Consider the following 27,345-nt stretch of genomic DNA (forward strand, 5'->3'; position numbering starts at 1 on the left):
TCACCATAGTACCCTCCATGGTCTCCAACAGCTTAATTAGATACAACTTTTGAGGTCGACTAGATTAGAGTGTTCCTCTGTTATTAAGCGTACAAATTAGATACAACTTTTGAGGTCGACTAGATTAGAGTGTTCCTCTTTTATTAAGCGTACAAGTAGTCATGACTCATGTATGAAGATCATCGTAGTGACTTTTACAATGGATCATCGTAGTGACTCTTACAATGGGAAAAGTACTCAAACCTTCATCCTAGTACCTAAAATACTTATGCCAGAAATTTAAAGATACGAGTATCATACAATCTAGAATCTAGACTTGTCAATTCCTGACCCAACCTAATAATCTAACCCAATTCCAAACCTGTAAAAAAATTGGTACTGCTTGTTCGACAATGTCGCCCAAGTGAGAGAATATTGGTATACTGAACAGTGTAGATTACACTACACTAAATCAAGCCACGTCAACTCACATTACATATGGGATCAAGGGTCAGGGTTACTAGGTGAGGATTGAGTTATAATCCATAAGACAACAAGTCATTTTGTTCAATTCAAGTATACGTAATCAGATCTAAAAAGCCATTAGAGGCAACACATTCAAACTATTATTAGACAAATTAATCAACTTTAAGCAATAGTTCACCATGCAAATTTGAGTACTACTACTGCAGCTTTAGTGCTGATATTGATTATTTGTCAGCCACACATGTTTTCAAACACTTCAAGTGTTCAAGCCACCAAAAGTTTAGTTCAGGTACTAAACAACCTAGAAAAAAAATGGAACAATCAACACTTGTATCATTTTGGCTTAACAAACTAAATCTACCTCAGCATCTGAACAAATTTACCCAAAAAACAGGTGACTTTCCAGCAGTACTAACTACCAGCCATTCATAGATTCCAAAATTGAAGTTCAAAACTAAGACCAAAGTTACACTCTTGCTATCCAACCTACTGATATGGAAAAAGACGAAGACACAACAGACAACAAAGAAAAATTTGCAAGGTGACAAATCTAAGGGATTTACACTCTTAGTACAGGAAAAAACACAATTATTCCTGTCAAATCTTTTTGCAACTGTTGAGCTTCTGAACATCATAAATAAGTCTCAAATTTAAGAGGCAAAAATAACTAAGACAACGGTGGACAAAATCTCAGTTTCCACCCAAGGACGGGAACTGGTTGGGATCTTCAATTTTAGGTGCAGAAGCATGGTTCATGCCATATCCTCCTCCATTGCCACCCCTACCACCACGGCCTCTTCCTCTTCCACCACGCCTGTAGTATGAGTCACCACCTTCGGCAGGCTTCAAAAATTCATTTATGCTCACAGACTGAAAAAAAACAAACAAAAAGAAACACATTCAATACAGAAATATCAATGTGACTTGACACTGTACTAAAGTAATAAAATAAACTTGATGTATTCAACCTTCAGTTATATTTCATTTCAACAACTCAACTGCTATAATTCTTAGTTAACTTGATAAATTTTCCTTTTAATAATATTAACTTGCAGACTACCACTGAATTTAAATTGGACAAAAATAACCCACAAAAACATTTATCCCAAACCTCTAACAAAATTTGTAGATCAAATCCCACCAATTATGGCTTTACAGCAGGTTAGAGCTACCCACTGCAACTCTAAAATCTACGGATCAATAAACTGGGAGCCGCAAATAGAGAACAAACACCAGGGCAATGAACTAAAGGAGGATTGCCAACAGAAACATAGAAAATGGAAAACTAAAATGACAAGTAGGCAACATTGATAAACAAGAGAACAGAAAATACAACTTCCATTGAGGTCAAAAGGTTTAGCCAAGGGTTATTTTTTCCTCTTCTTAAGAGCAAAAATTAACAAATTATCCTGGGTAAAACTAGGCTGCAAATGTAACATGTTCTGGTGTGATACTTGTAAGATTCACTTGTAACATATACTATAAAAAAGATAAGCGGTTAGGACAAATATACCTTCTTAGCCCTTTCTTCTTTCTCGGCAGCATCTTTTCTCTTGTCCTTGTCAGAGCCCTGATGACAAGAAAACAAATTACATTAGTTATGGTATAGCATAAAGGACACACTTCAAAATAATGACCTTCACATGAAAACTGCTTAAACGAGGAGTCAAGTTGAAATTGGTGGAAGTCTGGTAGGAACGCTATATTCCTAAATTCCTCCACTTAAAAATTAGTACCCAAAATAAGAGGGACCTTACCAATTTTATAAAGACCTCGTCATCAATTTTCTTCTTTGAAACCAACTGCATAGATTCAAATGCCTTGTCCACATCAACCTTCCTTTCCTCAGCCTTCAATGATAGCAAAGCCTTCCTCTTCTCCTCCAAGACCTTCTCATACTCCTCAAGTGTCATTTGCTGACAATGATAAAACACACACATAAGTACAAAATATTGGCCCATGTATGAATTACTTGGACTACTCAACACAATAAAGTCAAAAGCTAATACATCAAGCCAAAACTACTTGTCAAAGGACAGTCAGTGATACAAACCACCAACAAAATAAATAAAATAAATAGTCAAACATCAACTTTACTGCAACTTTTAACATACAGGAAAACTTCCAAATTACTTTTCCTACTTTCCTGCCAGCAATTCTCAATTTACGTTGAAGGTGAGCATGCTTATATTGATCTATACATGATATACATCAACAGCCGATAATTTCTTGGTAAAATAGTATTTTCAGTCAATTAACAATAACCCAAGAGATGTTGCAAGTATTGAATAAATCCTACGTATTAACAGAACACTTAACTTTCAGAACTTCAACTTTGACTTGTTAGATTAGCAAACAAGGCAGAATAAACAAAAACCATCCTACATTATATTCAATTGAACCATTAAAGTTTTAACATAATTTTGAGACGTGTGTATATGAAAATAGATTTTAAAGTATTAACAAGTTCAAGATTTGCATAGCCTTCCAAATCTAGTACATGTTGCACTCAATTCCTTGCAATTCTAGACCTCATCAGGACAAGCATAAATTCAAGGACATTGCTTTATTTTGGCAGTTGCATAAAAATCTCAAGGTGACTAAAGTAATAGTTCTGAAATTCATATACCGGCAGAAATCTGTAGTGATAAAGAGGAAATAGAAAAATATAATAAAACCCACCTTTTCTTCAGGCTCAACTTCTTCAACCTCCTTTTCTGGATTCTCCTTCTCAGCATCAACAACTTCTTCTCCTGCTGGCTTCTCAGCTGCAGCTGCCTCATTTTCCGCAGCAGGTTCCTCAGTCTCCCTAAAGTAGAGAGTTTAAAATTAGCACGTTTGCCTGTAAGTATTAATTTATTGATAAACACAAAAGAGTATTTTCACACTCACGGAGCAATTTCATCAGTAGGAGTTCCCCAGTTTCCGCGACCAGCACCCTCACGTTTAATGTCACTGCCCCTGCTCAAGAGAATCAATTGATGTGATATTCAATCACTCTTAAATTGACATAACACACAAACAATAATTGCTATTATAACAATAGATTAACTCACCCACGACCAGTGCCACTACGACGCTCAAATGTCCTCCTGGGTCGTTCTCCTTCAGAAATTTCTCCATTGCTAAATCCTCCACGGCGCCCTCCACGGTAAACACCACGAGGACCAACATACCCTCCACGCCTTTCAGTTTGCCCTCTTTCTTCCTTGTATGCCATTGAAGCTCCATTTTCATTAGCAAATGCTTCATCATTATTAGCAAAATCCTTGTTAGCTCCACCTGGACCACGTCCACGCCCACCGCCGCCACGACCACCACGGCCACCTCCACCACGGCCACCTTCATTCCTTGCTTCTCTCACTGCAAACATTCAACATATACACATCAGCAATTTAGCAGTAAGACTAGAATGCTGCTAACCTAAATGATGCATCAAAAGGAAAGGTATGGAGCTTGTGAGACTTGCAAATTAGTAATCCATTAGTAGTAACGGTTTCTAAGAACACCTCCTACTCGTCCACTAAATCATGTCTAAACTACCATTCAATAAATTGAGAGATTGAGACACAACTGATGCTATCAATATTAACATGACGTAACATAACCAATCACTTAATATTTTCACAGGAAGTTCAACCTGTAAATTGTGAATTAATGGAATGAATCATCAGAAAAAAGAAACCTTGGGAAAACTTGGGGGAAAAAAGCATCTTTACACGTCACATAACATAATTATTAACTTAAATAAAACTTCTAGATGATCAGACAAGTCATCTTCTGATTGGAAGGTAATCTAACATTTCCGTTCTTTAGCATAAAGCCACTAGCTAGCAATGAGTTTTGGAAAATTCACTACGATAATTCCAACGCATGGAACAAAACCCAAAGTATGAGGGAAAGATTCAAATGACAGATACTGACAATATAAACTAATAATACATACAGGTCCACTGACTATTGATTGATTTCTAATTTTTCAGGCTGATTGGAACATAGGTAAAAACAAGACCTTATATGCATTATAGAGCTACCAAAATAAATCGGTAAAACAATGAAATATACTACCCATTCACACGTACTATGTTCGAATCAATAATCTAACTCATTTCTAGATAAATCAGCTCAAAATAATAGGCCAAAAAGTGAAAAAGGTAACAACGAAATTACTAATTTTATACAACTCCATATACAACTTACATTAGTTATAGCTTTATTTGAGATGTTTCACCTAACGACGAAACGGTAGCAGGAAACCAGAGGTACGAAACTACGAATACTAAAGTCAACTAAACTCCCATTGAATCAACACATATTGATTTGCAAATTAACAAAAAAGCCATTTTCATTATTCTATAGTGACTTTCAACCAACCCAAAATGACACCAATTTATTTTAGGAAAAAAAAAACCCAAAAAATACTAATATTATAGCATTCATTTACCATCAAAAGCAGTTCAATCAATACATGAAATTAGAATAAACAACAAGAAATTAAAAAAAAAATTTTAAAAAAAAAAATCAAACTTTACAGTCATTAATCATTCATATATACATGAATAAAAGGTAGATTAAAAGGTTTAATAAAAAAAAATGGAGAGAGAAAATGACCAGCTTGAGTAGGAGGAAGAGGCTTGGAAGGAAGTTTGGCGGGCTTAGCAGCGGGTGCGGCAGCAGCCGGAGCCTTCTTATCGACGGCAACAGCCTTCTGCTCCTGAGCAGCAATGAGGAGGGCGGGATCCTCGGCATCATCATCCAACAAATCGAAGGGGTTTGTTGTTGCCATTTTCTCACCTTAAAAACCCTCGGAAAATCCCTAACCTCTCAGAATTAAATTAAACCCAGAAAAATTGAAGAGAAACCCTAGTTTAAGGATAAAGAATCCATGGAAATGAGCAGAAATTTGGGGGAAGAAAGATGAATTGAGTGAGTAATAGAGAGTGAGTGATAGAGAGAGAAAGTGAAAGTAGAGAGATAAAAACCCTAAGTATAGCGGCAGGAAAAATGGGGGCTGGAAGAATGAACCTGATCTTTAAAACCCTAACTTTGGAATGGGATGTTATGCTGTGATTGGGCTCACTGTAAGCTTGATTATCACACTACTTGTCCAAATATTTTTTTTAATTTAAATTAAAAAAAAAAAGAAGCTATTTTTGGTAATTTTACGAAGTATTTTTAACCCTTTAGATGGGTTGTTTGATTTTTTTTATAATTAAAAATTTTTTGGTTAAAATTATAATATTGTGCGGATAATTAAAATTTTGTCTTGTGCAATATACAATTATGAGGCAAAATTGGTCTCAGCACTTTTAACTATGGCTTAAATTCACCCAGCACCTTGTATTTTGTGTAGTAGTCAAAAACCACAATTGATGTTCGAGTAACTGCTACAACACTAATGAAATTACCCCAGCCATGATAGTTGACCACACGGCCAGCCACATATAAGAATTTGTAAACAGTATATCAGTTATTATACAGATTTATTTAATACAATAGATTTGATTTACTTAAGATGAGTTCTATTCACCCAAAACTTATTTTATTCTTTTACTAAATATATTTTCCCGAAAAAAGTAAAAATAAGATCAACAAACAAATCCTTAATATATATTCTATTCATCTTTTTTGAACTTATTATTTTACAGAACTAACCTGAGCTTGTTAGGGCCTGTTCACATTGACTGAATTGAACTGAACTGAACTGAACTGAACTCAGCTGAACTGAACTCAGCTGAACTGAACTGAACTCAGCTGAACTGAACTGAAATGAATATTTTATAAGTGAAGGAAATTAAGAGCTGAACTGAACTGAGAAAATTGAGCTGAGCTGAACTGAACTGAACTCAGCTGAACTGAACTAAACTGAATTTTAACGTAAGAGAACAGGCACTGAGAAAATTGTTCTCATTGACTGAATTTAATTTAGTTGCATTTCTAACTCGGTTAATCCTTTTAAAATTTCAATTATCTTTGTTTTATTTAAACTATTTGGACTTCAAAATTAATGGTCCAATTATGTGGTACAAATGTACAATCTTCCTTTCAAAATTAATGCTCCAACTTATATTGTGCATGAAGACCGAGCTAGCTGCCACATGGAATCATTCAACCCAACCTTTAGATTTTGGGACTGGTAGGGAAGGTGTAGAAATCCTTGCCCCTCAAGTGCTACGGACTACAAGTGGAATTTGGACCAAATATAATACGTACGATTATTGCACCAAAAAAAAAAAAATTATACGTACGAGTAAATACAAAACTTCTAAAAAAAAAAAACTCTAATACAAAACTTACCATCAACACAAGAACCAAACAACACTTGATTAGCTAGAGCCACATATGTAGCATAATGTATTTAATGTTCCTAACATATTCCATTTTAGACTTTCGCCCATTTCATAATGTTCTTAAATTATTAATGAACAGAAATACAGATTGATGTAAGATAAAAAGGAATATAAAAAACTAGACGGGTAAGCAGAGAACGTTAACACTGATCATTTACAATGGCATACATCTGCTCCTCTTTGATAAAAATGTTTTTTTTTCAAATACTAATGCAACAATGGCCAATCAGCACTTTTCAGCCTCAACGCACCGATCTCAGGCTCTCAGCACCTGTTAGCACTGCTTCATTTAAAACTATAAAACCTGTTAATTCTATTTCAGCTCTAGTGAAAAACCGACAAGATTTCATCATTTGTGTTCTTAACATCAAGCTGAACTGCCACCAACCGATGCTTTATCACAATACAGCTACTGATCAATTAGGGGGGAGGGAGGAAGTAAAGAAAGCAACTTGAAGCAATATGCAACAAAACAATGTCAGCCACAAAAGGATAAAGAAAATCACGTTATTAACATTGCAAAGACTAAGTTTCTTTATATACAAAGTATATCAGATATATGTACATATACATGAGGCATCACAGCAGTAGCAACCTGCAAAAAATGTCAATCAATCAATCAATCAATCAAAGCCTTAATCCCAAAAGTGGGGTCGGCTAACATGAACCAAATTTGATTATTCCGTGTAGTCATCAACATAAATCTTTCTCCTCCATCCCTTACGATCCAAAACTTCATCCTCACGTAAATCCATGCACTTCATATCCTTCCTCACTCCTTCCAACCAAGTCATCTTTGGTCTCCCTCTTCCTCGTTTAATCCCTCCATGGTCCCACTCTTCCACTCTTCGCACCGGTGCACCCTCGGGTCTCCGTCTTACATGTCCAAACCAACGCAGACGATTTTCCCTTAATTTATCTACAATGCCCGCCACACCTACTTTCTTGCGAATAACCTCATTTCTGATTCTATCTCTTAAAGTGTTTCCACACATCCACCTTAACATGCGCATTTCCGTAACCTCCATCTTTTTAATATGCTCTTTCTTAGAAGCCCAACATTCTGTACCATAGAGCAACACTGGTCTTATGGCAGTCCTGTAGAATTTTCCCTTCAACTTTAAGGGAATGCTGCGGTCGCATAACACTCCCGTGGCCGCTCTCCATTTAAGCCACCCTGACTTAATCCTGTGGGTCACGTCTTGATCAATGTCACCATTCTTCTGGATGATCGACCCTAGGTACTTAAAACATTCACTCATGGTCAAATCCTTTCCATCAAAAATGTCAGTCATACAAAATAAAAAAAGGGAAGAACTCCCAACAGCAAAGTTTATGGAAGTTGCTTTGCCGAAAATTCCCCAAAATCATTACATCAGCAAATCCACTGAAGAGCAAAATTGATCCTCCATGATTAGCATTCGATTAACTTTCAGATCCCTTGCTGAAGCAGCACACTGGGACCTCTAGCATGGACTCCTAATCAAAAAATTTCTGTAGCACACACTGATTATGGAAACATGGAAATTGTAAGACAACCCTTATTTAAAAGAAGGAAATGAAGGAGAAAAAATAAGGAAGAGAAATGAACAATTTTAAATGAGGGAGATATTGACCAACAACGAACTACTTAATGCTTAAAATTTTAGAATTCACTTGTTTGATCCTAAAACATTAGAAATATCAAGTTATTACCAATACAGTGATTTGATCAGTTTGACTTCAGCCTCGTCTTCAAACTTTGAATTTCTTCTATTTGTTTCTACAAATGGGGAAACAGACATATTTGAGAAAATGATCACAAATATTCTTCTTGAAAAAAAAAAAAAAAAACTCCACAGATGCATGTAAACCTTATACAGTGTTTTCCACCACTTGTTTGACCTCTCCTGTAGCATTTGCCAATCCATTGCCATCTCATACTCAAGGTTGTTTGGCTGAGAAGTATGAGAAGTAGAAACTGCATCTCTCTGAAAGAAAAAGTCAGAAACATGTTACAATATAGAGAAGACTAGGCAACTTCAAAGTAGGAAACAAAAGCAAGATGCTTTTAAGCAGTACTAGAAGACGTAGCCAAAAACATAAAACAGCAAATTAACATTACCGATTCTCGTGACATTTGATGTCTAAGCTTATCAATGACCAGATGCCCAGGAAATGAAGACTTATTTCCAGAGAAGCTTAGACCTTTAAAGACCCCTACAAGAACCCTGAAAGCATATGTAAGTTATGCTCTGAACTAGTAAAAATTTATAATTCATATAGCATGGAAAGGGATTCATGAAAATATTAGCAAGCTACATAATAACAGAAAAGGGCTTCTCTTGGAAACAAAAAAATTCCCCTTAAAATCTCTTGGACATCCACCGATATCATAGCACAAGAAATACTACATTCATCAAAAAAATCATCACAGAAAAGGTAATCCCCCTACAAGGCAATAACCCATCTACAAGGAGAGGATTCTAGGCTTTGACAAAATCCTTAACCAAAGTATTTCACAACATTATGGAGTATGGACTACTGCTGGTGGAAGCACAATACATGAGACTAAACAAAAGCCAAGGACCATGAAGCAGATGAAAAAGCTTCTTCTCTAAGATCTATGAACAAAATATCGACCTCACTACCAGGCAATGATGTCCTGAAAAGAATTTCCACCATTTATTTGCAAACTAAACAACCAAGATTTAATGCACAAGAAGATCCAATCTGGCTACAAAAACAATACACAAAGCAAAAAAGGAACATACTAATTCTTGAATAACTATAAGTTAAGCAGCACATTTAACAATTGACCCCAAAGATTGGACAGTTGAGCATGTCTTATGAGTATTTATCTCACTTCCAGGCGAAAAAAAGGTCCACAGATTCAGCTTCACTGCCTAACTGCTAGCAAAAGGCTCATTGGTGTCTGGCCTAACTCACTATACCCATTCCCTATTTACAAGAGCAGTAAACAGAGGCTCAGAAGCTTCTTTACAGATCAACTATAGAATTGGAAGATGAAGTTCAATGATAGGTGATCTTGCACGATGTATCTTAGAAGTTACACATTCATGCACATAATAATCAAAGATCTTGCACAATGTATCTTACAATCACATGCACAGTTATAAATGATTAATAAACACATTTTTCCCTTCTGAACTCTACCCCTCTCCTCTCCACCCCAACCTACCATAGCAAGCAAGAACACCCCCCCCCCCCCCCCACACACACACACATATAGTTGCACAAACCTTCCATTAGGGAGAATTAAGCACTCCTCATCAAGCTTCCTAACAATCTTCTTTGCAGCTTCTGGAGTTTTAAAAATAGCAAAAGCTTGTCCTACAAGCAGGATATTCAACATAACTCAACATGATAACAAACTAAAGAGTTAAGGTTATGTAAAAAATTATTAGTAGTATAGGGTGACTTGCCAGAATGTGGGCTAGATAAGGCAGTATGAGGCACCACTTTCGCTGTGCAACCATATCCAAGACCATGCCATACTATGTTCTGACATAAAATGCAGGCATTCCCAATATTAAAGGTACGCTCAAGAAACAGACAAATTCAAGCACAATTTTATACTGCAGCCAATTTTCTTTCTTCTTTATTTGTGCTGGTGTGTGTTGTGGGCATGCAGGAGCAATGAGTCAACACAACATATATAGCTCAACAAGAAGAATCAACTTTTGTATGTGCAGGGAGAAAAAGAAAAGAGGTTCCATAACTGTTGGTAGATCACTTCTTGAATCTCATGACTAGAAAGCATGCACGTGATTTTAATTCTTTTAGTAAGGTCTTTCATTATTCCTGATAAGTTTCAATTTCCAATCACATATATAAAAAAATTCAAAAATGGATAAGCAACATAAAAAGCAAAATAAAATGACGAGACCACATTGTCTATAAAATCTACCATAACAAAAAAGCACAGACCTTTAGCGATATTAAAAAAAATATTGGTTAATACAACAGACTTAGAGTTTAACCTAGCTCATTGACAAGAAGACAGACATAAACTTGTTACAAAAGGCAAATACATAAACAAACACATTACTCTGTATGTAATAAATAATAAAATCCAAAAGGTCATTACCTCGACTTCGTGTGAAGTGTACGTGGGATCCAAATTCAAGAGCAGAACAAGAGATCCCTGATCATGGGCTTCCTTCATTCTTTCTTCCCAAGGCTGGAACACATATTTCGTAAACTTGTTGGAAGGCATTTAAAATAAATAACATCATTCTAAATATTAAAAAAGAGTTCAAGTGAGCTTTCTTGTTGTAAAACTAAAGAGCTTGTTTCCACTAAAAGTCTAACATTGTAACAAAAAAAAAAAAAAAAAAAAAAAAGGCATGTTAAGTCCTATATGCTCTCTAATATCATCAGCTTCAGTCTGTTAAAATTTCTACAAGTTCAGTTGTATCTCCACAAATTTATACAGGTATGTTTTGAATTTATACAAAAGAAACGCTTAACACATCGATCAAGAAAGGATCCCATTCATGTATACATTGGCTATCTTAGGCTATGTTTGATTCACCTTATTTTTGCTTATCTGATCTGAACTTATTTTTTCTGATCTAATCTAATTGTCTAATTTAACTAAAATTGGACCTTATATGTACGCTAATATACAAGGAAAAAAATATCAAGTGAATTTATTTTTTGTTGTATTCTCTTTGTTAAGGTTAGGCTGTGTTGGAGTACTTAAGGGCTTTGCCCTTATCCTATTTTTGGTTTGTTCATTAGTAATATTTTCTTACTTGCTTACCAAAAAATAAAAATAAGATTAGCATTACATAACTCACATATCAAATCTTCAAATAAATGCATCAAATAGATCAACTACATCAGCTATCTATTTAAAAAAAAGTCAACCTTTAAGCATCATTACTGTCCATTAACATTAATCATTAGATATAGCGGTTAGTAAGCAGTCAATATGTGATAATTATTTAGAGCTGCTCTTCATTAATATAAGACTATACTTCGTATTACACATGAATAAGATAACAATTATATCAACACCACTAATGTTAAATATAAAGAGTACAAAAATTAGCAACAAGAAAAACAGCAGTAATATTATGAAGATATATTTTGGTATATATCTAAATTTTACTCTGTAATTATTTCTATAACCATAGAAATTCAAACTCCAACACTTAATTCAATTATGAAAACATCAAATTCTTTATGTTTTAACAAAAGCCAATACAATAAGCACAATTAGAAAGAATGGATAGTTACTAATACTCTTTATCCTAGTCAACCAAGAAAAGTTATTCTATCGATTTTTTTCATCAATTTGAAAGAAATAGCCAAAGGCCAATTGCCTTCATTTTTCACTAAACAAAAATCAGCAGCAAACCTCAATGACAATCAAGCAACCTCCTACCCAAACTCTAGTAAGAATATTCTAACAGGCAAAGATGAGTCATAGCAGGAACAAAGTGGTTTTCCATATTTTCCAATTACATTTCAAGAATTAGACCACAAGCACATATAGATTTGGAGAGTCGGATAATTTCAGCCACAAGGGAAAAAAGATAACTGGAGAAGCAGAACAGCCAGCAGTATCAAACAATGTCCACTAAATTCCACATCAACCTCCTCTCTCCCTAGTTTTCACGTTCCTTGAATGACCCATACTAAAATCCAAATATTCAAGTATAACATTCATTAGAATTAAGCACCATCCATTACCAGCTTAGGCAATCACATCTCAAGACCATACTTACAAATTTTGGCACATACCCCTTCCAACCACAGCGAAGAATCAAATATAGCTAATCACAGAAAAAGATACGCGTAAAGAAAAATACTCACAACATTGCAAGCTCGCACCCATTTGCTCTCGTCCTGTGTACAATATGAGAATGAATGCAAGAAGATTACTACACAGGAAAATCATATCATAAACAACAATTTTTCGTAGATAAAATATTATAAAAAAATGAAATTATAAGCTACAAAACGGAAGAGAATAAGACCAATAAAGAGAGATAGAAGTCAACAAATGAAAGAGATGACACATTAGTAAAAGAAGACATTTTTACATGGCTATAAAAAGCAGAAAAGATGAACCAAAATTAGAGGTGAATGGGGTGATCACTCTAACATTCAATCCATCAGCAAAACATCAATTGTATTGTATATAAAGGGAGGCAAAAGAGATTTTTCAAGTGACAATAGTTGTATGCCTCTTGGGTATGTCTTAGTGAGCCTAGGCATGCCTTGTCTAAACACAAAAGGCACATGTTCCTTTCGAGGCGTCATAGTGAACCTAGGTAAATCTCCTAACATAGTCTTGTCTAAACACAAAAGACACATGTTCCTCTTGGTATGTCTTAGTCAACTTAGGTAAGTCTCATAACGCCTCCTTGTCTATACACAAAAGGCACTACATTTTACAGCCCAAAAAGCAAAAAACTACAACCACCACTACAACGAGAGGTTTTGCTCCCTCCATCCTCAAAAGATTACTCCATAATCATATTTAAAACAACGATATCCTTTAAAAATTGTTCCGTACCTTAATTGGAAAATTTCCCACTTGAAAACCCTCTTGCTGCGTATGTTCCTCTCAACATCAATAATTGTAACCATTTAAGTGCATAAACTTGCACTTGCTTCTTTAAAAAGTGAAATAGAGACTTGGTACATTCTTATAGGGAAGGAAGGAGTATTATTTTACATGTTAGCATCTAATTGATAATATATGATACTACTTAATGAATGAACATTCTTTTTCAATATTCTTTTCTTGCCATTTAAATAGTGTGAACATTCAATTTACCTTTATAAAGTCAAAGTAAGTCGTTCCTTCTCTCTTTATCCAAGTTACTTTTAACCTTCTCTCTTTTCATGTAGACTATGAAATTTACACTATTTTAGAAGAAACCCCCGCTATTATTTAAAACCTCTTTTTTCCACCACCAAATATATAGTCCTTCACACTCACATCCAACAAAAGTACACCCGAAGATCTCTTACACATCTAACACTGCAATAAAATAATATCCCCCTATAGCTTTTCATATATGCTTTTTCAATAAAAATAACAATAGGCACCAAGCAACTTATAACCTAGAATATGCATTTTGATAAGTGTTAAAACTAATCTGGGGCAAATGGGAGTACCTACACCAGAACAAGAAATTCTAACATAGATTTTCTCCACTAGTCTCTTACACATTCACTCACACATTCAAACAATATATAAATGTTTCATAAAGAAGAAAGCATAATATGAAGTAGCATTTAAATCTTCACATGTACAAGGGTTTGAATTAGCAAGTAGTTTTATTAAAGCACGTCTAAAAGCGAAAAACTCAGAGACGAGAGAAAATTTGAACCTTTTTAAGCCATTAACAAACGAACGGGTACAAGATAGTGAAATACTATAGATAAAAGGTAAGGAGCATCCAATTGAAGGTTGAATAGCAACAAACTTACAGGGGGTCTTTGAGTGACTTCGATAAGATGCCCGTAAGCATAAGCGCCCATAACTTTAGCTTGTTTGATAGACGCTCTATTCAACTTAAGATTAGATTTGTCCTCTACTTTGCCCTTAGATCTGAGATGTGTGAGGCCATCCTTTGTACCATCCAACCCCACACCACAGCCACTCTCCAGTTTATTGCATTGTGGAGCCTTGTCACTTGTACGAGAGGCCAGGGATGATTTTCGCATATCTTTTGATAGCATTGCACCCGTTTTGCTAACTTTGTCACTAGATTTCTCCTTTATTACGTTATTGTACTCTGGCTTCTTAGGCAGGCCATGACTTATACCCCTGTCCAATTGTCTGCTATCACTAATTTCAGCAGCATTGCCAACAGGTTGTCTAGTAGACATTTTAAGCAACTTTCCCACAGGTTTACTCTCAGTTATGATATTAGACTTTAGCATCTTAGGAATGCCACTGCCTCTACCAACCAATTGTTTACCCATCTTGCTTTTATCAGTTGTTTTAGCAGCAACACCAGAAGGCTCTGAAGCATTTTTATTTGCAGCAGAAACAGAAGCAGAGTGATGTGCATTGAACCCACCACCATCATCCAATGGTAATGGATTAGTAACATTATGCTTAAGTTTCTTTGATGGCCTCTCCTCCAAAGCACCAGAATCATTAACAGACTTCAATTTCCGCACCAAACCAGTTCTTATTTGAATACCCATTTTCACTTCTTTCTTTCCCTTCTCAGAGACAGAAGAGGATGGAACTGAAGCAGAGCCATCACCTTTTCCACAATCATCACCTGACTTCAACCTAAGATTAATTGGCTTCCCACCCGATGGATTAACAGATTTTATCATCTTCCTTTTATCAATTGTTTCAGCAGCAACACCCGAAGATTGTGACTTATCATCACTGCTTGGTAGTGGAGCAACATTATCAGTAAGTTTCTTTGAAGGCCTCTCCAACATAGCACCAAAATCAGCAACTGACTTCTGCCCATGATTCTTTGCTCTCTCATCCAATGGATGGACAGATTTTACAAGCTTGGATTTTAGCAAGGTACCACTTGAAGATGGTCCTGTCTTTGTAGCAAATCCAGTAACTTTGTCCACTTCAGTTTTTTTGGAATCAGGTGATCTCAATCTGGTTTTTTGACCAGAGCCCAAGACCGCTTTGGTCTCACATAAATCCACTAAACCTCTATTATCAGATATAGGAACATCACCCTTTTTGTTTGACACTCTATCATCCTTCACCAAGAAAGAACACACACCAGCATTAAACAAAACCTTTTCATCTGCACCAACATTATCCTTGTTGGATAGCAAGTTTTTCATTAGGCCCTTTTTTAGACCCGTATCATCACATTGAACATCTTCACGATTTTTTGGACGATGGGATTTTGACTTGTCCAAAATATCTTCTGCTCCATCATCTTCATTCAATGTTAGAGGGCCTACAATGGCGTCATTCTCTAAAGCATTTTCGGCCACGAGGGTATTTTCAACAGATATAGGTAAATTTTCTATCCTCACTACTGTATTTCCACTATCTAACTTAGCGTGACTTGATAGTGGAAAATCTTTTTTGTTCAATAAGTGGCTAACTGAAACAAAATAGCAACAAAAGAATAGTGTCAAAAGAAAAACTTTTTCTAACAGAAGGTTAAAAAGATAGATTTGTGGGTTCAAAACACACCCTTAACCGTGGCAATTGTTTCACCCAGCACATCAGAAATTGTAGAATGTTGAACATCAAATGTACGATAAAACACAAAGTGTGCTGTCTTAACTTCTTCAGTTGATGGTTGCCGGTTTCTTTGATCCTTGGAAATACAAACAACATTACACTTCCCGGCAATTGCTTCCTGAATTAGCACGAGCAGAATCAGAGGCAGCATCTTAATGCATACCGAAATCAACATTGAGAACGTCCTTGCAACTTAAAACGCCTAAAGGCGCAAAAATTGAACGGAATTTAGCTTGACTCCAAAAATGTCCTCTTCGTCATTGGGATGTGGTTGAATTTAGAGAATCAAAACCTCAGTCACGGGCTCACAGCCTCCATCACAACCTTTACCTTTAGGGTGTGTTTTCTTCACCTCATTTTTTAGATCTGATTTCACCTTATATCTTATTTAAACTTTAAAACTGTTTTTTACAGTGAACAAAACGCACCTTTACTGTGTGGTCGCGTCTTCTGTGACCAAGATTAGGTACCCCAATACTATCCCTCACCTTTGGTAAGATATTAGGAATTGTTTCAAAGCCAATATGGTTTTTTCACTTCAATCACCCGAGAAAAAACCTAACAAACCATATTCGTTGGCTTGATAATCTTAAAGGTGCAGCAGTAAAGCTCCTCCGGCTCAATTTCTTTTTTTATAAAGTTGAAACAAGAATGAAATAAAAAAGGATCATTAAGGAAAACAATGAATTAGCTTCCGCAAGAGCAACTTCTCATGACCGTTAAAGTTCATACTTCGTATATGCTTGAGAAGCGCAAATGAAATGCAAGCACACATTAAAAAAAAAATTAAAAATAAAAAAATAAAAAAAAATTACACCACTTCCTTTTGTGGTCTCTTGAAAGTGAGAAAGTGATTGTGTGTAAAAACTTGTTTAAGCCAAGGGACAATTCTTATTTTTTGCATTGTAGTGCGGTGAGGTGAAGTGGGGTGGGGAAACTAAAGGACAATCCTTCATGGTTTCACTCACCTCAATATGAAAATTGGACTACTTACTTTAGTTAAACCTAGTAAAAACAAATTTGAACACATAGAATCTATGTTACTCGGACTCTTCATTTTACCTCAAGTACCCGTGTCGGACCCTCGACCCTCGGACATGGGTATGACACATGGACACTTCATTTTAGTTGAAAATCATAGAATTTTTTCACAAAATAGCCGAGTCGGACACTTGGACACGTACCCGTGTCGGACATGGGTACCCGAGTCCGAGTAACATAGCATAGAATTGAGAACATAAATGACTGTACTTAGCTTCCAAAAGCCAGCCCTTGTTAATTGCTCAAAAGTACCTATTAAGATTTTGGGATTCATTCTGCATCATCAGCTTCCACTCCCACAGTTGTGTCATATTGAACATTAGACTGGCACTAGGGATTTTTTTCTAAGATTTAAATATTAAACTAAATGTTGTTAGTAAAAAGCAAAGATGGAAAATTGTGTAGCACATATTACGACGGACAATGGGCAGTAAGGCTGTGTGCACAGAATTTCATGGTGAGATGAGGATGGAAGGATGCTTATTAAGGGAAAACATACAGGGGATCAGTTGATAATGTTGGTGCCGTGTTGGAAGATGTCTAAAGCATTGTGGTGTCATAACCGGAAAATTGAGGAAATATACTGTGTTGTTATACTACTCATCGAATCACCCAAGCACATACCGGACATTAGCAAATCCATTGAAATTTCAAAAACATTACTACTTTTCATCCTCCCTCCAAGTAGAAGCAACAACTGAATTAATTGACCACCCTACACTAAAGTACTAGACAAACCGATATTTAAGCCATCTCTTTTTGATGCCTCTAATACTATTAATCTTCAATCAAGCATAACAAACAATATCAAAATTTCTAAACCCATTGCCCATCCACCTCAGCATAATTTCCTATTTCAACAAACCAATGCTATGGAACATGCACCAAAAGTCATCCATCTTATCAGAATTATCTTCAAGTACCCACACTTACCTATGCCAGTATGCCTTCCATTCAGCAACTTCTACCTTCTCTATGAGACAGTAATACTATAATGATCTTGATATATTGACTCCCCTGCTACTTTAATAGCCTTACAGTATCAGCACAACAACAATTAATAAACTTCCCCCTTGATTGGTCACACAAAGACAAACCAACGCATGGCCTTAAAGACAAATAAATAGGATAGCATTAGTGGCTTGCTGCAGCGTCTCAACAACCATAAAATCCATATGGTTACAAATAAAACCCAAAACACCATCATCAGTAGAATCCTTAAGCACCTACTAGTACATTTCAAGAGGTAAAAAGGCATAGACAGTTTTATCCCTAATTGACTTGCATGCCAAAAATTAAAGAATCAGGTGAATTCACAAAGAGACACGACTTCAGCAAAAGTGAAAGAAATAATAACTAAACTAGTAAACTACTAAACTACAAAAGGTAAAGTGACACACAAACACACACACGCACAAAAACAAAAACAAAAACAAAAACAAAAAAGAAAAAGAAAAACAAAAGAGAGAAGTGCAATATGAACATTAGTAATATATAACTACAGTAAGCTCAAAAGGCACGACCAATGATGGAAAGCAAAGTACACATGACATACTCCACATTTAAAAACAACAAAAAAGTAGAGAACAGGAGCAATGAAAGAAATTTTAACTTGTAAATGTAAGAATAAAATCTCAAAAACGTTACCAGGGGATTAATATTTGCCAAACCTCTGCCACTACCAGTTGCTAAAAATAGCTCATTCTCAAGCACATTTACACCTCCCAAAAAATTAGATATTTCCGAAGGACGGAAAAACCATAGCACTCTGACCTTCCTTTCTTTATTAGGACGCTCATAAATTTGGATGAGCTTACCAATGAATGGTTCAGGTACTCCATCCTTGAACAGATATACTGAGTCATAGAGAAAGTACTCCACACCATCATATGTAAATGAATGATAAATCTGTAAATCCCCATGCTTACCACCTAATCCCTTCTTTAAACCCCATGAGAAGTCAACTTCATCAAGTTTACCTTCATCGCTTACAGACATTTGTATAAGATGAGTGATGATGCACAAATCTGCATCAAAAGGCAAGCACTGTCTTAGACAAAACACACTACAGCAAAAAAAAAAATATGCTAGTATCTCCACATAAAAAAAACTTAGTAATTGTCATCAAAGAAATGAAATTCCATCACTTAGGAAGGTATTTAAAAAGCAAATAGAATAACATTAGTAAAATTTATGTATGATCAAACACATTTTAGGAAGTAAAACAATTCACATTTTTTTTAAAAAAAAGAACATCAGTAACCCGTGTTTAAATATTTCGCCACGTAACTAGAACGCACGCAAACCTATAAACTTAAACAATTGATCCCCAAAACCTCTACAGCATAACTCGATAGGCCTATATGATGGGAGACCATTCAAATTTCAAAGGGAGATACAAAACAGAAACATACACTTAGACATTACTAGGATAAATTATCAGGTACTTGTATCTTTACAATGTAGTAGTATTAGAATCACTTTTTCCCAAAAAAACGAAACATTGCGATGGTTACACTTACAGGCTTACAGCCTAAAGTCCAATTAAACGCAAACTAATAATCTATCAACCGTGAACCCGACAAGTACGACATTTTCGCCGCATAATGCGATTCCACTTAACAATTACAAAACACTAATTACATTATTAAAAACGCTAATTAAACTCTGTAATTACCAGCACTAATTATACTCAGCAATCACAAATGCTAATTACACTCTGTAATTACAAACTCTAATTACACTCTGCAATCAAACAATGATAATTAAACTCCGTAAACAATCATCTACTTCGCAGGCAACAACGAAAAGATGATTATTTTGTTCCAAAAGAACAACTACAACCCATAATTGGAAACAATCACATAATAAAATCAAGAACCAAACTCTAATTGTCAAAGAAAGTTAACAGAATATAATTAGGGCAAAAACTGCATAAGAAAGATGATCAAAACCCTAATAAGTAAATCTTTCGCTAAATTAAGAAATTATACCACATTACAAAGCAGAATTTCGAAAATTAAACCCTAAATTGTTTGCATGCAATTGTAAAAACTCAAAAATCAAGAATTGGGAGGAGAGAGAAAGGACTGTACCTTCGAGAGAAAACTATTCAAGTTCTAGAAGTTTCGTCAAGGACGGTAAACGAGGGAAGTGATGAGTTGATGACCGACGTTACAACTTTGTGTACTACAGAAATGAGAGACTGGAGTTAAGTGAAGACGTGAAGTGAATAGTTTATAGAGTATCGCGCGTAAAACATCCTTAACGTTCCCTCTTTAGAACTCATTTTAATTTAATTTTTGTCGTTTAGCAGTTTTGGACTGGTTTTTTTGGGATCAATCATGGATTACATAACCTTGGATTTGAGTTGGGCTTAAAATTGACTCAGGTCCATTCATCACAATATCACACCTACTCGTATGAGTCGTATCACAAATTCTTATATGTGGTTGGTCACACGGTGTGACCAGTCATTACTTCGTTAGTGTTTAAGGGATTACTTTGTCGGTGTTAAAGGATTACTCGGTTAGTGTTATAAAGGTTACTCGGTCAGTATTTCTGGGGCTACTTAATCAGTGTATTGACTAATAGGGGCTACTTTGTTCTTTTATAAGCTACCCTCATGTGCTACATGTGTTTACATTTTCAAATACATCAATCTTGTATCTTTATTATAGAATGCCACTCCCTTTTGTACATATTTTCACATCTCATACTATTACCTTTTCAAAAAAAATAAAATAAATAAATAAATAAAATAAAATACAATTGTTAACTACAAGCTCATAAATGACTTCATGATTATTATTGCTACCTTAGTCCCTTTTTCGACAACTTTAGTCTGCATTGTTAGTTTTTCACCACCATAGACCTATTATTTAAACAAATATAATTAATAAAGAGATGAACAAAAAAAAAAAAAAAAAAAAAAAACAGACACACACCTTAATTAGCCTTTACTTTTGAGTTTTCTTTGAGTCGATTCAAGGTTTATGTCACTTTGAGTTACCGATCATCTAATTTCAGATAATTTTTTGAGACTACATGTTGAATAAGATTAAATTCATTATACTAGGTCTAATCAAATGCATAGAATTTTAGAATCGTTATATTATTCCACATCTATTGACCGATTCCTACACTCTACTGATTAAGTTAAATCATCAACATATGACAATAATAAATTATAAAGCTCCAATAGGCTACATTCATAACCTATTAACGATAGATATTACTTTGATGTTGATTAATACTACCTTTATTCCTTTATTACTAGATCAAAGAATAATGTGAACCCAAATATTATTATACTTGTACAAATCAATTACTTAAGTCGTTCTTAATATCTTAGGCAGAAGTTATGACTTCAACTTATACCTAAATAAACTTGCATGCCAAGTACCAACAACATGCATACTTGAACTTGTAAAATAGTTTGACTTTGTCATACGTCAAGGAATAATGTTTCAATATGGTGCTACTCCACAACTTTACCAAGAATTTTATGAGGTTAAGTTTGACGCATGTAACGCAAAAAGTCTACACCTTTATTTTACAAGTTGCTATTACTCCAATTTCAGATCACATATTGGTCATGACTCATGATTACGTACATTAGTTGATGATGTATATGACCCATTTAACTAGTTAGTGGAAAGACAACGACTTATATAGGGAGCCATAAAGCCATTATACCTCCCACACGGCCGTACCCATCGACCCCCACAAGGCCACAATCCACAACTTTGAATAGTGCGTTTAGCCACTTCAAGAGACCGTTGAGGCGTTGAGTTTGATATATGTAGGGAATACGGCTTTATTGCTGGTTCATCAACTGAAAAAAAGTAAAATTAAACACTGAGATGATTTTAGTGATTAAAATAACAACTTGCATGAATTTAAGAAATCAAGAATTTGATGTATGTAGACTGTAGATAGTACGAATTAGTTGGTATTTAATTTAAACTGAGATTCACTTTATTACAATAAACCGTTAATGTAGTTAAATTAGTGTCAATTAGCATGACATGGAATCTTAAACTAGTTAAATGTCATCATTTACTTTTATTTTTTTATTTTTTTTGGTGCTCAGAGAGCCACAAGGAAAGGGTGAGAATCGATCCCGGATCATTTATCATTTACTATGAGGATTAGGGATGACTCGGTATCTCTTAAACACCTCAACACATCAATGTTAACATAGTTGACTTGCATCTGATATAAATTTATACAATTCCAGCTTATTAGTCTTTTTATCATCTTAGAATAATTCCCTAGCTAATTGTATATATTATATTATAGTACTTCTTAAGGTTGAATTTGCTCTAAATGACGTCTTAAGTACTCCATAAATAATAAAAATTGACTGTATACGCATGTACGTATATGCCTAATTACTAGAAGACGAGTTGAAGGTTCATTGCATATTAGTTGCTAATTTCCTATGTCATCTAGCTTAGTGATCAGTTAATTTCCTACTCATTTAAGTAAAGTCAACCTCAATAATATTATATCATGGACGGCGTGTATTCGTGTAACATTGTAAACTATACTTCGCAAGTATTATTTATAGTATGTATACTCACTTACTCTACTCGGTAAGAAGGAAAAAGAGTTGAGTATTATTACGTAAAGATTAAGACAAGCTACCTAAAGTATATTATGAACTAATTAATTAATTGTGAAAGTAGTTTTGAAAATGTTAGATAATTGAATTGATCCGAATTAATGGGTAGGAAGGTGCTTTTGAAGTTATTGAAGTGTGAAAGGACCCTTAGTTTAGAGAAAACAAACCTTGAATATGTATTGTACTCTATAACTCTAATCTTAATAAAGACACAAATTATAAATATCGTAAGTACTAATGGAAAATTCAATGCTTACACTTTTCTTGGACAAAGTTGGCTCATGTCTAACACATAAAAAGTTAAACGTATAGAAACACTAGAGATATACGAGTACTTTCTTATTAATTAGAACCACTTTACCATCAGGAAATACAGCCTTATTTGTGTACGTACATAGTACTAGTATTATTTTAAGGTTTTTTCCTAAAATTATTATTATAAGCAACAACACCCTATTTTGTTTTTAAATACTTGGATGGGTTAGGTCTTTTTTACTACTTGTAAAATTATTTCATTACTCTTATTTTCTGGTGAGACATGTTTTAAGTCTCATATTTTATAAATATTTTATGCTAGCTCTAAGAATAATATTGACTAGCAACTTTTTCATCCCTTTTCTCATCTCACAATTTTAGCTACCTAAACAACTAATTAGATCTATTAATTAATTTACCCGTAATATGGTTCTAAATGTCAAACTATTGGTCAATTTCATTTACTGTTTTTTCACATTTCAGCTAACTTGTCCACAATTGCTTTTCTATGTGTCCTTGGATGCCAACATAAGTCTTTGTCTAAGTGTTTAAATAATTAAATACTACGTATTACTTTGTATGTTTGCCTTTTTAATTTACTATTGTAGCAAAAACTATTAGTCTAACTAATATTATATGACGAATTGACGACCTTCCAAAAAGTTTTAATGACAATATGACATGGATTAAAATATAAGGTTATACATATACAATTTATCAATATTCCAAACCTTTTTTTTCCAGCTAAATTAACACCTTATTTTATAAATCTACCGCAAAGCTTTTATTTACAAATCTTTTATTTAAAGTTGCATATACTCATCTAAGCACAAAAACTTGCCTATTGGTGAATTGTCTTCGTTCCGCACTCATATTGAAAGCCTAATTTACAACATTAGACATTGTCAACAATTTACTAATCTAAAATTATGAGATGGTCCAGAATTTTCATTCATACTTGCGAGTTGAAAGTTATAGCCATAATATGGAATTATGGAGAGTAACTTCATATGTTGACATATTAACTTGTGGAGTAGTTAAAATTTTGAAATTGCGCCAAATGTCGTTATCATGGCCCAGGGTCCGTGGACTTGAAGTTGTACAAATTCAACATAAATAAATGTAAGTTTCGCGCTCATTCTGATTATTATTGCGTTTATGATGAGTTAAAATTATATATATAAAGACTACTAGTGACACACTAATATATACTATTCACATGATGTAGTTATGTAAATATCCTCTTATATGAGTTACCGAGTATAAGTTTGTGACATACATATAGTAGACTAGTACGCAAATATATATACAATTATACATACTAATCAAAGATATTGGTGTAATGTAGTTGGTAGATTCAAATTATTCAATCATAGTTTAGCCTTGTTAACTTGAGTTAATAATCTAGTTTAGGTTACATTTTGAAACTAACCAACTATAGTTTTTGAGGGGTGTGGAAATTTGTATAATTCCAACATATATTCACCTCTTTTTTCCCCTCTAATCGTTTTCCAACTAGGTATATATTAATTTTTTTTTAAAAAAAAAATACACATTAAGAGTTAAGACGTATCCAATAATAATAAAACCTAGCTACTTAGCTATAATTAGTCTTGCATTACACACAAATTACCAAATATGATTAATTAAATACAATGAATGGTACAAATGTCAACATTTTGAAAGTAAAAGAGAACTAAGGAAGTATTTAAAAGATATTTTAGTTTTGCTAATAACTAATCGATCTAGAAAACGAATAGCATAAGATCGAACACTAGGACCTACTCCGTATTTCACATCACATCTACATAAAAACCACTATTGATCAATTACATTTTTACTTTTATTTTACCGACCAAATCATTTTTCCTCGTCTGTTTTCAATAACAATTGCATGAATGTAACTGACAAGGCTTTTATAGGTTGGGTCGAATGAAACCTAACTATGGGTCTGTTCTCATTGACTGAAATGAGCTGAATTGAACTGAACTGAATATTTTATAAGAGAAGGAAATTAGGAGCTGAACTGAATTGAACTGAACTAAACTTATTAGAGTTGAACTGAACTGTACTGAAAATTATCGTATGAGAACATGCCCTAAATGTTCGGTTCACTTTACCTTATTGATGCTGAACTAAAATTATTCTTAGTGATTTTCTATTACTAGTGTATTTCTTCTTTACAATAATCATTATTTTCACTAAGCTGATATTAATTTTATTGAATTGAAATTATTTTCAATTATATTTCAAACACAGCGTAACTCATCATGGTCCCACCTCTCCACATCCATAATCATACAAATCTGCAATCAACCATGAAATTATGGGGTTAAACTGTTAAAGTGTTGGTTTGGAAACCCAGACCTCCAAATATCATGGAGATTAGGAAACCCAAACCTCCATATATTATGGAATAAAACTAATTTTCATTGGCAAACGTATGCTAGTTGAAAAAATATTCCACCATCCGAAATGGACTCATCCTAGTTTTAGGTGCGAGTAATGGCCTAATGGGAACGTGACTGCAGACGCGGCTATAATTAGACGTCGTTTTATGCTAAAAAAAAAAAAGTAAAACAATTTTGCATGCAAGTTTAGTCAAACTAGCGTTTTTATCCGTATTTTTATATTATTTTCTGAAAAATTTGACAAAAAAGCGTTTTACTATAAAAAAAATACGTGACTTTTTCATAGTATTCCGTATAAAATTATATTATCCTATACTAAAAAATCAGCATCTATCAGTTTGTATCAAAAACAGTTGTCTGTTTAGTATTATTGCTCAAGGTCAGAGAACAAAATATTTTTAACATGTTAGAATCTGTCTTCCGATTGTATTTAATTTGCACGCATTGAGTTATTTTGGTTTGTTTTGCTTCCAAGGGCCAAGGAATCTCATCGAGTGTCATCAATCAACATATAATATAAAATAGGTATTGATTTGTAAGATCGTATTAATTGATCTACGATGGGATTTCGAACCCTTCTTGACAAGAACGAACACAAACTTATGTTGAAAATACATTTGGATTGGAAAAGAGATCGATTAGATTCTAACATCCTATATAGCACTTCAATGTTATGTAAATGATGAGTATACAAGTATTTCAATGTAACTAAGGATTTCAGGTCATTCTTAAGTTCCACTTGGACATAATAGTCTGAAAAGAGTGGTCATATTTTCTATATTCCATGCATGCTTTAATTTATTATTATTGTTATATGTTGAAAGTATGAACAAAATCTTAAGGAAGTCTTTGATAAAAAATTATGTCTTAAAAATGAGATAGACTATTGATTGTGAATAGTGGGAGTTGTCAATTGTAAACAATAAATTTAAGACTTCACTAGTTGGCATAGCCATTACAAATTGAGGTAGTATTTTGGAAGAAAAAAAAAGTAAATAGATTACAGTTAGTATATAGCTGTGATAAATTATCAATAATTCAATACTGTAGTAAATAATTTATTATGGATACTTCTATAACAATGGACAATCTTGTCAACAAAAAAAAAAAAAAAAAAAAAAAAAAAAAAAACCAACTATTTTAGGACCTGTTTTCATTGACTGAATTCAGCTGAACTGAAGTAAACTGAAATGAATATTTTATAAGAGAAGGAAATTAGGAGCTGAACTGAATTGAACTGATCTGAACTGAACTGAACTCAGTTCAATGTAAGAGAACAAGCCCTTAATCTTGACAAATATAGTCAAATTTGTAGAGATAGTACGTAAATTACACTTCTAGCTGGTACTAGCTCTCTCTGTTCCTTTTTTTTTAATTGAAAGATTTTTTTTTTTTTTTTTTAAATTTGTTACATTTTGACAATGCATTTTTTTTCTTACAAAAAATAAAGATTTCAATGTAACAAGTAATAAAGATCAGAGGGTAGAAGTTAAAAAAACAAAAAAAAAATTACAACTAAGTGTGGGGTAAATACAAATTGTGCAAGGATCCTCTAGAGTTGAACTCTATAGATTTCAGCCTATAGATCAATGCCTAATATCTATCACGCATAAATTTAAAAAGTTAAAGTTAAAGTAAAATAAAAAATATTAAAATACTCTAACTCTCATAACTCTACAAATCTTCAATTCTAGAGGATCCCAACACATATAGAGTACCTTCCAAAATTGAGGGTTAAACAAATGTAACGAGCTAACAAGAATTAGTCCATTATGACATTGCGATTGATTATTTATTTATGCAAAAGCGATATTATACTGTTCTTCGTTACCTTTCTACGCGATTCATCATGTTTCATGTTACATTGTTGCACCACTTTGTCAAATACTCGTAATTGTTAATTGGCTACATGAGTTTACTCGCCAATTCCATCATGATCAATTTGAAATTGTTTCATTGGTCTGCCACAAAATCTGTAGCATG

General features: G+C 34.1%; 2 protein-coding genes across 2 annotated transcripts; both read right to left on the minus strand.

The window, feature by feature from the left end:
- Window positions 1-896: 896 nt before the first annotated feature.
- Window positions 897-5,472, minus strand: LOC145597450 (RGG repeats nuclear RNA binding protein A-like). Its single transcript, XM_081653623.1, has 7 exons — window positions 5,077-5,472; window positions 3,522-3,828; window positions 3,358-3,426; window positions 3,148-3,274; window positions 2,223-2,381; window positions 1,979-2,035; window positions 897-1,335 (listed from the first exon to the last, which is right to left on the minus strand). Exons 1-7 carry the CDS (start codon window positions 5,249-5,251, stop codon window positions 1,156-1,158), a joined length of 1,074 nt encoding a protein of 357 aa, XP_081509749.1. The 5' UTR covers window positions 5,252-5,472; the 3' UTR covers window positions 897-1,155.
- Window positions 5,473-8,526: 3,054 nt separating this feature from the next.
- On the minus strand, window positions 8,527-19,421 carry LOC145599200 (protein ANTI-SILENCING 1-like). Its single transcript, XM_081655607.1, has 9 exons — window positions 18,715-19,421; window positions 15,976-16,144; window positions 14,568-15,883; window positions 10,906-10,998; window positions 10,241-10,319; window positions 10,058-10,148; window positions 8,920-9,025; window positions 8,669-8,785; window positions 8,527-8,577 (listed from the first exon to the last, which is right to left on the minus strand). Exons 1-9 carry the CDS (start codon window positions 19,063-19,065, stop codon window positions 8,527-8,529), a joined length of 2,373 nt encoding a protein of 790 aa, XP_081511733.1. The 5' UTR covers window positions 19,066-19,421.
- Window positions 19,422-27,345: the final 7,924 nt, after the last annotated feature.

This window comes from Chenopodium album, chromosome 20 (genome assembly GCF_948465745.1).
Source record: "Chenopodium album chromosome 20, dcCheAlbu1.1, whole genome shotgun sequence".
Taxonomy (NCBI): domain Eukaryota; kingdom Viridiplantae; phylum Streptophyta; class Magnoliopsida; order Caryophyllales; family Amaranthaceae; genus Chenopodium; species Chenopodium album.